This window comes from Gavialis gangeticus, unplaced genomic scaffold (genome assembly GCF_001723915.1).
Source record: "Gavialis gangeticus isolate Ggan-Ray unplaced genomic scaffold, GavGan_comp1, whole genome shotgun sequence".
Lineage (NCBI taxonomy): Eukaryota > Metazoa > Chordata > Crocodylia > Gavialidae > Gavialis > Gavialis gangeticus.
In genome coordinates this window covers 7119359-7129946 of record NW_017729005.1, presented here as the reverse complement: position 1 = coordinate 7129946, position 10588 = coordinate 7119359, and the positions used below count along the sequence as shown (strand labels likewise).

The window sequence follows — 10588 nt, the reverse complement described above, 5'->3', positions numbered from 1 at the left end:
TTTTTTTTTTTTATTCTTCTTTTTCATTCCTTTGCTGTTATAAGACTTCTCCATCAGCTTGCAGTTGACAAGTATCTGTGTTTCCACTATCCATAACTTTGGACAGACCTTGTTCACAAAACTTCTGCACCTAATCCTTTTATAGCATGTGCAGGGATGTACATTTTTGAATGAGAAGGAAAGAAGAGAGGCTTTTCTTCCCATGGCATGCTTCCAGACCAGAAGACCCTGCTTCTGCCATTTCTTATAGCCTTCCAATCAGGACCCTGTGTGAAATGAATATGGTTTCAAACTTGCTTTCTCAACTGTGGCTGTCCCTTCTGGAATGCAGACCATTGCAGTTAGCAGTGACCTGGCAACCAGCAAAGACCACAAGGATGCAATTGGTGTGTAGTCTGAACTTTCGTCTAAGCCATTAAAGATAGTCATAGGCACTAAATTACTCCCTGCAAGCCTTCTTTCCTCACTAAAATAAAGAAATACATTAATAAAATTGGAACCAAGTATTTGTTGAAGATCTTGAACTTAAGAAATAGGTTTAACAGGAAGTAACCATTTTTGTTCAAAAGAGTTTGCTCTTGCCCTTCCCCCATCTCTAGTAATTCAACGTCAGGATCATTTTATGACCAGCCCTACTCTGAGCAAGAGCTGAAAGTGCTGCACACTGATGCCTCCCAAAGACTAATTTAAAGAAGCACAACATGTCTCTCTGGAAAATGCAGCTGCCTCCCCCACCTCCTGGACAGCAGTCAGATTCATTTTATTTTGACATGGATATGTCTTCTACACTGTTGAGACTCTGCTTTTGGTTTGAGTAGAGTTCCTTGTGCTAAATTCTTAAATGTGCTTCCATCGTGGTTGCATATTTACCTGCAAATGGAACCCATTATAACAGTGTAGACTTATATACATATAACCAGTTTGCTTTTATCATGTTGGTCAAAAATTCCTTCAAAGTTAAAGTGTACCTAGTTAAAATGTACCTAGTGTGGTGAGGATATTAACAAGAAAATATTTATAAATAAATAGGCTAAAATATGAATACATAATTTTTCAATAGCTAGAATGTTAATACAGCATCTACTACAAAGTCTGACTTCTTTTTATTCTTTTGGAGAAATGTTGGGATTATCTTGAGGAATATCTTCTCATGTTTGGTATGCTTTCTTTGTATACCCTTCAGTACTTCATTTGCTCTTGTTATTTTATTACCTTCTTTTCATCTGAAATACAAGTTTTACTAACAAAATGAGTACCAAGATCTAGATTAGTGTATAGTAAATTTGGTTTTAAATGACTACTGAAGAGCCTAACAGACCTCAGTTACTTAGCAAAGAAGGTATTTAACTTGGTGTAGTGCAAATTTGTTCTTTAATCTAAATAGGATATTTTAAGTGGTTATTTAACACAGAAGTTGCTCTAGAACTAACAGGATTATGTGAATAATTTTAAAGAACGTGTTGACTTCCTACAACAAAGACTATGGGTAGTTATAAGTTGTAGTGCAAAACTACCATTGTGATTCTTAAACGTATTTTAGAAGTAACGGTTATTACCTCCAACGACCTGTTAGGGCTTTAGGTTTTTATGGTATATAATAGCAGCATGGGAAACGAGATGTTTATACATATGTAAATCATTATGCATGCTTAAACACAATTCTGCCTTTTATATTTTATAGTAGAAATTTAAATAAAAAAAATTCTGTTTTGGGAGGACTTGAAACTAAATTATTTTAGATTAAACTAGAAATCTAGATGCTGAAGAATTTTTTTTTTTTTAAAGCAAATTAATTTCACACTTCTAGGTATAAATAAACAGTGGGGGCAATGGGAAGAAAAGCAATAGGCCATCTTGATCATTGCAAAGATATGGCTGAGTTCCTATGCAAAATCAAAAAATAATCCTGAAAACACAGCAGCAGTTTGGAAAATTTGAACAATGTGGTTGTCTTTTCAATCTAGTATCTATATTATCTATTTTCTGAACAGTGCTTCTTAATGTAGCATGAAATATGCCTTCTCTGCCAGTAACAAGCTTCACTTGTTGTCATCCCTTCATTTGGTTCTTTTCTTTGTAGGGACAGTGGCTTTGTGCAGGGGGCTGGACCAGATGATCTTCCAAGGTCCCTTCGAGCCTTACAATCTATGAATTTGTGCACTTCACTTTGTAGGCTCTTCTAATATATTATTTGGAAGACCTTTGGAGAAGTTATTGTCAAAAATTAAATTCTCAATTTAATTACAGTTGTATCTGACACTTCAAAGTATTGTTTGCTTCTCCAGATCATTTTAAGCAGTGTGTCTTCAGATGCAAGCTAATACCTCCTATGTTTAAATAATTCACAAAATGTTTCCAGTCTGGAAATTTGGTACAGATTTTTTTTCTCTTCCTGAAGCTTGCGGGGTCTGGTACATGGCTATAATTTTCCTCTCCCTGCACTGGCAAAGCAACACAAGCAACAGCTTTGTCATTCAGACTAGTGAGGTTTTTTTGGCCAGTTAAATTAAACTGGATTAGTAGTTATTAGTTGCATTTTTTTTTTCAGTAGCTCATTAGCATTGTGGAAATAAAGTTGGTCATATATCTTATTAAGGTAAGCCAGAGCATTAATTCCTTGAAAAATAGTGGTTTATAACATTTATTTCTCTTTCAGGGAACCAGTTTCCTCCTATTGCAGCTCAGGATCTTCAGTTTGTTCTGAAGGCTGGATATCTTGAAAAGCGCAGAAAAGGTAAAATAAACCTCATGAAAAATGTTTAGCCTGTTTTTGTGTCTACATTACTAAATTGCATAATAGTTGATGAAACAAATATCAAAATATCATAAGTGTTGGCCAATTGTAGCCATAATTTAGAGACTTTCCATCCTTTTGAAAGGGTGTACATTAGGGATGTACATTAAATGTACTTCAGGATGTACATTAAAGAGTGCATGTTGACTTCATGTTTCAGTGACCACCAAGATTTATTGTCCTTCAAGAGTGTAAATACTGAAATTGGCTTTAATTCCATCTATATTTATTTTGATTTAATACTTTTTGAATTGTCACTGTAATACATGCTTACTGTTCTGGCAATTCTAGTTTCCTACAGTCTCAGCATATTTAATACTAGGGCTGTGCGAAGCTTCATTAACTAATTTGATTCAGAGGAGATTTGGCCTGATTTGGAGACTGAATCTCTGAAATTGAATTTAGTTGTTAGACCAAGTAAAAGCTCCGAATTGATTCAAAGCATGTGAATCGATTTGGAAAAATTCGGCTGATTTTTGGAGATTTGGCCATAGACTAAACAGGCAGCTGACAGCTGCTTCCAGCTGATAAGTCTGTTGGTGTTGGGGGAGGGGAAAGAGAAGGGGCATGGGGGAGGCAGGGATTGGGGCTAGGGCTTGGACAAGCTGCCCAGCTGTGGTGAGGGGCAGTGCTGGGAGCGGGTGCTCTGCCCTGCTGCCACTTACCCAGCAGGGGGGTGGGATGCGGGTGCGGCTTGCTCCAGGGGGAAAGGGGTAAGTGGCAGCAGGGCATAGCCCCCCTTCCCAGTGCTGCTGCCCCCACCTGCGCTGGCTGGCAAGCAGCGGCAAGGCAGAGCCCCAGCTCCTAGCGCTGATGCGGGTGCAGCAGCACCGGGAGTGGGCATTATGCCCTGCTGCTGCCCAGAGTAAGCTGTGCCTGCATTGCTCCTGCCCCGCACTTCATCGTACCCTCCCTCCCCACGCCAGCTGGGCAAGTGGCAGCAGAATATAGCTCCTGCAGCTCCCCCTGCCAGGGCAGAGGCAGGCATAGCTGGGGGAAGCTGTGGGAGAAGCCTCCATGGATGCTCTTCCAGGCCCAGCCTCCTGGCACTTTAAAAAAATAAATAAATAAAGCCCCGCACTCACCAGTTGCAGCAGCAGCGATTGGGGCCTCTGAGGGCTCATGGCAGAGCCTCCCCCACACACAGTGGGGGGCACTGGGGATCGCCGTTCTTGTAGCCAGTGAGTAGAGAGCTTTATTTTATTTTTTTTAAGTGCCAGGACAAAGCCTGGGCCGGGCGGGGGATGGGGCTGGGCAGGGCAGCTATGGGGGCTTCTCCCATGGCTCCTCCCACCCTGGGAGAGGCAGGCTTATTTAATACCACACAGTAGACCCTGTCCTGGTTTACCCTTTGCTCGCTTTCAAGTTCCCTTTAGTTCTACCTTGCTTTTTATTCTCTGTTATCAATCTTGACTACAAATCACTCTGTCTACCTCTTACCATTTGTTTTAGGTCTCTTACCTAGGCACCTTCTCCACTACCTGCTGGAAGTGTGCATTGTATTTGTGTGAAATTGTATGCAGTAAAGGCTTTCAAATGTGAATTGTTTAATTGCAGACCACAGTTTTCTTGGCTTTGAATGGCAAAAGCGTTGGTGTGCTCTCAGTAGGACAGTCTTCTATTATTATGGAAGTGACAAAGGTAAGTATTATAAACTGTTAAAATGTGATGTTTTTAAATGTGTAGAAAAATAAGAATGCTTTAGGGGAGAGGAGGCAGCTGGGAAACTGAGTTCAATTCAAAAGCAAAAGAATCGTTCAAAAGAACAATTAGTTCTTGCACAGTGCTTTGCATTTTGAGTTGCAGAAATATTAATCTTGTTGACCTCCAGATAGGGCAGCTTTTTTTAACTTATTTTGGTCCCTCAGATCCTAACATAAACAAGTAGTGTAAAATAATGGCTATAAGAGAACAATAACAAAAATTTTAATTTGTAAGTATAGCAAGTAAAATGTGAACTAAGCAATAGTAGTGGTGCATACAACTGGTATTCCAGTAACAACTGACAAAATATTTTTGAATGTGAAAAAAAGGTATTGGTATTGCATACAATAAGGTAGGTTCTGGAAAAATGATTGCATATAACAAAATGGTTAAAAACCTGAACGTTACAAATAATAACATGGTTATAAGCCTACAAAGTTATAAATGGTTATTAACTTAAAAAGGAAAAAGATTAGAATTCCTAAACAAGAAAGGTCATCTTAAGCTCTATACTTGCTACATTCTGTAATACTAAATTCATTAACCAGTGGCCATCCTTACAGGGCAAAGATCTTATGCACGTTTCCAGAGACTTAGAAAAGGGGTTAGGAAATCGCTGCGGGGGGGCTCTCTGCTCAGACTGAAATTTAGAGCAAAAGGACAGCAGTCTGAGAATAAATTGCACCTTTGATTATCTCATTGATAATATAAAATGGCCTTGATGATAATATGGAAAGTGGTTCTCCTATTTACCATTTTGCAACTGGACTAGATGAAGCTAGTTCAGAACTACACTTAAATCTTTTTCTTTCCCTGTTCCTATTTCTTTCAACTGCTTGAAAATGCTTGGTTTGCTTACCCTAATCTACTCCTATAAAGCCAGCTAAAGTCTGCAATTCTCTCAGCACCTGTACATTTGTGTTTTCTAATTTTTTCACATGGAAAAACCAAGGCAAAAAGAATCGGTTACTGGTGAGACTATGTTGTGACCCAGTCAGAGAGCCAGGTTTTTGGCTTAGTTCTATTCTCAATCCACTGAGTGGCAGTGCTTTTTGGTATAAATGGTTGTTAGATTTCTTTAAAACAAACAAACAAACAAAAACCCCACTACAAAAATAATTCCTACCTCTTTCTCTAAAGCATATTACTATCTAAAAACTGTGATTCTCTCCATAGTTCCACCTTAGTTTGTTCAGAGTACAAGTTGCGTTGATGTCTTGTATAAAAGCCAGCCCTGGAAAGAAACTCTTTTCTTGAGTGTATTTTTGAGAACACGCATGAAAGAAAGAAGCCTGATATCCCCTTCCCCACCCCATCCCCCTCAAAATTGACTTTGAGGCTATTAGTTTACTAAATTAGGTTTTTATGTTCCCCAAATTTGATACGGAAGTGTCAGGCCGACTATATAGAATCTCATAATTGCATTTTAAAATTATCTTTCAAAGTAGAATGGCCTCTTTCTTCTAAGATGTCTCCCAACATTTACAACTTCTTGTTCTCTGAATCCTAGGTGTTGTCTTAGTTTAAGTGTGTGCGCCTCCTTCCTTATTTTTATTTATAGCATTCATCCTGTTTGAAATATTTCATTCTGAAATAGTGCTGACCCATCTAAACTCATCTCCTTTCTTTAAAAAAATAGACCTCTGGGTCTTGTCTTATCTCAGTACACTAAGGATTTACATGTACAATTCTTTGGCTGCTACAAATTCCCTTTTCCTACTCTGCTTATGTTGTCTTTGTGTTTCCAGAGATTTAAAATATGCTTGCTAAATAGTTCATCTTTTGCTATATCCTTTGGAGTTTTGAGATTGATCAAGCTTCAAATAGGATCTTCTTGAGTATTTTTGGATGGCTGTGCTTTATTAAATACGTTTTAGCTCTTGTAATATTTTAGAAATAGCTATTTATTTATTTTGCCAATCAAATGGTCTTGCTGGCTCTGAGTGTTTGTTTTTCAGTTATTTTGCAGGACCTTTGATCTGCTAATGTTTTTGCAGCTTTTTTCTTGCTTTTTGGGTGTATATTGCAGAGCATGTCTACATTCATGAGTGTGCAGGTAATTGTTGTGTGCCTGCAGGCTTGAGGCAAGCATGCTGCCTTTCCTCTACTAGTATTTTTCTCTCTCTGTGGTGGTTGTTGTTGTTGATAATGGACACTAATCTCTGCTTACCTCATCCCTGTACTTACTGGTACTAATTTCTAGTTTTTTGAGGTATGGATCCTATATCCTTTAGTATAACAGATAGCAGGAATTCATCTGTGGTGAATTGAGAGACCTTTTTTCTTCTGGCATGGGCAGAAGTTATCTTTACCTGTCATCACATGTAGGTTCTTGTCCCAGCACACTGCTCAGCTGTTTGTAATCATAATTACAAACACAGATCCTTTGGAGGAATAACTTCTGACTATTCCCCAAATGTTTGACATGGGACAGACTTTCAGAGAGAGACAGGAAGGTCTGTTGGTAATTATGGAAATGTATAAGGGTGCTGAATGTAGAAGGCATGTCAAAAGCATACAAAACAGATTGGAAGTTGTGCTGCATACTGTGACTGGTGCCTTATCCTCATGTGTTGACCAGCATTTTTGAAACCGGACACTTAGCCAGGCATGATGGGTCATATTCAGGGATCCCGATTTTTCTCCGATTTAAAAAAAAAAAAAAAAAGGCACCAATTTTTGGATTTAAAAAAAAATAACCCAAAATCCACATTTTTCCATAATTAAAATGAAACTACTAATATATTAGTGGGAATAGCAGTGTGCTTTTGCACTGTTTGGGAATCTCCCTGTTGTTTTCTGTGGGAAGCTCCAAAAACTGGAACTTCCCTTGCTTAGAAGGAAGAGTGGCAGATATTTTGGTCATCCAAGTCTACAAAACAAGATGACCAGGGATCCTGGTTTTCTCTAGCCCCCCTCCCAGTGCTGCTGCTGCCACCCACCCTGAGTGCAGCCTGGCCCAGACCCTGCCGGGAAAAGCCCAGCACAGCCCCAGCCCACAGCTGCATCCTGCCCCGCCCCGCCCCGTGTAGTTCCAGGGGGCACATGCCCTCCTGGGGTGCGTGCAGTGGTGGGAGCTGCCTCCCCTCCCCGTGTCCCCTAGACGAGCCGTGGCTCTGCCCCAATCCCACTCTGTCCCTCACTGTGGGGGGCATTGACTTGCCCCCATTACGTCCCTTTCTTCCCCTTCCACCACAACAGACTTGCCAGCTGCATGCAGCTGTATCAGAAATTGGATTGATATTGACCGATATGCCTACTTAAAAATTAACTATCGGTATTGGCCCCCAAAATCTCTGTTGGTGCACAGCTAGTTCCCCAGTACCTACCAGGGTCAAGAGAAGCAAGGGAAATTAGGGATTCCATATGTGGTCACATCCATGCCACACAGTGATTTTTAATGAGCAATCAATTGCTCATTTCATTTTGTGGATAACGAAATACTGAGAAATATATTGTACTGAATAGTCCCGCTGATAGCTTACTGCCATTGAACCTACCTGTATTTTTTTTTAGTGTGTTCTGCCTATACCCCTCTTCTTTTTCTCCCTGCCTCCTCCTTCTTTCTTGCATTTGGTGCAATGCTGTACAGAGATTAGGCGAGTAAGGATTGTTTGCTTCCCACAGCCCCTACAACTATGCAGTTTTTGTAGCTTTCAGGGAGCCACTGACAAGTCCACTTCCTGAACAATTTGCAGATTATGGTGATACATTGGAGAGGGTAAAGGAGCAAGAACCTGAAAGATTAAATACTCTGACAGGGATTTGTATCTATGGTGAAAACTGCATAGCAGCCATCATTTGATATTCTGTACAGAGCTATGGGATTGGATGGAGACTTGCGGGTGCTCAGCCCTATCCGATATCATTCTGAAGGGGTACTCCATGAGTTTCTAGTCCCACTGTCTTTCTGTGAACATCTCTTAGTTTTCTGCTCCTGCTCCTCTGCTCCTCAGCTAAAATACCAAGCAAAGGACGAGGAAAAAAATCAAGTAATTATTCTGAAAAAGTAAAAAAAAAAAAAAAAAAATTCCCTGCACAATACTGCTTTTATCAATAGGCCACAATTTTAAGACTTTTATCATTTCTAGCATGTTACCCTTTCTCATGTGGAAGCTCAGTTATCCAGAGATGATAGGTGACATTTTAGCAAGAGATAAAGACATCGTGGCAAGTAGATTTTGTGTTGTGTGTGTGTGTCTACTAACTTTAAACAAACATCAAAATGCCTCTCGACTATACAGTCTTGGGGAGAGCACCCTGGGTTCCTGGATTTTGTTTGTAGGCTGAGCAACCCACCAAGGACATGAAATCTTTTGGAAGTCTCTGGATGAAAGAGAGAGGTGGCATTGGAAGGGCAGTAGAAGGGTTCTTGCAGTCTGTGCAAAGAGGATTTTTAAGAGCCTAGCGATTACACAACTTATGGAGTACAGTGGTCTGATTAACAGAGGTGGAACAGCAGATTTTGACTTCCAGCTAACCTAACCAATCAACTACAATTCTTGGGCTATGTAAGTAATGCTTACAAATTTGACAAGGATCAGGGAAGGAGAGAAGGAATCTTGAAAAGCTGTTGAAGTGCTGTTTGACTGACATTGCTACAACTGCTAATGTCTCCCAATGGAATCAGTACTGGAGAAGGACAAAAACTGAACAGTTTGAGCTTTGCCAATGAAGGCTTCAGTGATTTATCTCTGCAGAAAATGAATGTTCAATAGCTGGGGTCAGCAACATTTTTCTGGTGGCAGCTGGAACAAATGAGCTTGGGTAGAGCTAGAACCCATCTGCTGCTGCTGCTTTGCACAGCTGCTCAACTGTAGTGTTGTGTAGGTGAAGCCAAGTGCTGCCTAAGCCCTTTGGGTGTCTTTACACATGATCCGGGGGGAGGAGGGGCGCTTTAATTAAAGCGGGTCTCAGGAACCACTTTAATTAAAGTGCCTGCACCATCTAATGTATTCAGCATGCCATGCTTCAAAATAGTAGCGGTGGCAGTTTTAATTAAAGCTCGTTCAATGAACTTTAGTTAAAATGATCCTGCCGCCATTTTGAAGCACAAGGACACTGAATACATAAGATGATGAGACTGCTCCAATGTTCCGTAATTACAGCAAGTCAGAGCAGGCATTCTGCACATCTGCAGGCATCCACTGGTTCTAGGCTGGATCTGGTAGTTCCATGGTCCACATATGCCTGTGGGCTGTAAGTTTCCAACTCCTGCTCAGTAAGACTGTAGGTAAAAGTTCTCCATCCTGAGAGGGCTGACATGAAATAAGATTAGCAAAGACAAAACTGACTTTCTGAACTGCAGTGCTGATGAATGTTCCCCATAGCAGAAAATTTGCAACAGATTCTATTAATACATTAGGAAAGGCATCTTTTGATTTTACATAACAACCGATGTGACCACGTAGCCAGAGGTAGAATTGGTAAGACAATATTATGAAATGGTTAGCTCTTTATTTAAGAGATTAGATTTTTTCCCTGCTCCCTTGGCAGTCAACTTGGGCTTCAAGTGCTGCTGGGAGTGGATTGGCCTGCTAGTAAGGGTGAGAGTAAGCTTGTTAAATGACTGCTGCTCTTTATATCTGATCATACCCCCAAACTCAAAATTCTCCTTAACTTTGCACTTATCAGCTACTTACTGAAAAATGTCGTCTTCTTTAAAACAATAACAGGTGCTAAGGTCAGCACTGACTGGGCTAGAGCTCAGGCTGTTATGCTTGTGTCTGTCTGTGGGCCTCTCCTCTAACCATATTCTCAGAGAGGTGTTCCTTAATGTCCAGTGGAACAATTTTCTGAACCAATTGTTCTAGGAGCCCCACTTCCCAACAGTCCCAGGAGCTGCACATGGTGGCAGGGAGCGGGGAAGGCAGCTGGCTCCATCGTGCGGGGCTTCCCCCTGGTGATGCATAAGTCCTGGGAGCTACGTGTGAGCCCTGCACACTAAGAAGTGGACTGGCCTGAGTCTGCTCCTTGCTACCATGTGCAGCTTCTGAAACTGGCTGGAGCCACGCACTGCCAGGCAACTGCACCTGCGTGGGCCATAAGCACCCCATGGGCCTGCTGCTGCTGCCACCAGTGGGGGGGGGG

At 40.9% G+C, this 10588-nt stretch overlaps 1 protein-coding gene across 3 annotated transcripts in view; it reads left to right on the top strand.

The window, feature by feature from the left end:
- The window catches only part of SKAP2 (src kinase associated phosphoprotein 2), a 226835-nt gene that overhangs the window by 136762 nt on the left and 79485 nt on the right, over window positions 1-10588 (top strand). For all 3 annotated transcript variants that reach the window (XM_019508620.1, XM_019508622.1, XM_019508621.1), the window contains 2 exons: window positions 2657-2734; window positions 4352-4435. In XM_019508620.1, coding sequence (XP_019364165.1) covers window positions 2657-2734; window positions 4352-4435 — 162 coding nt within the window. The remainder of the gene's footprint in view (window positions 1-2656; window positions 2735-4351; window positions 4436-10588) is intronic.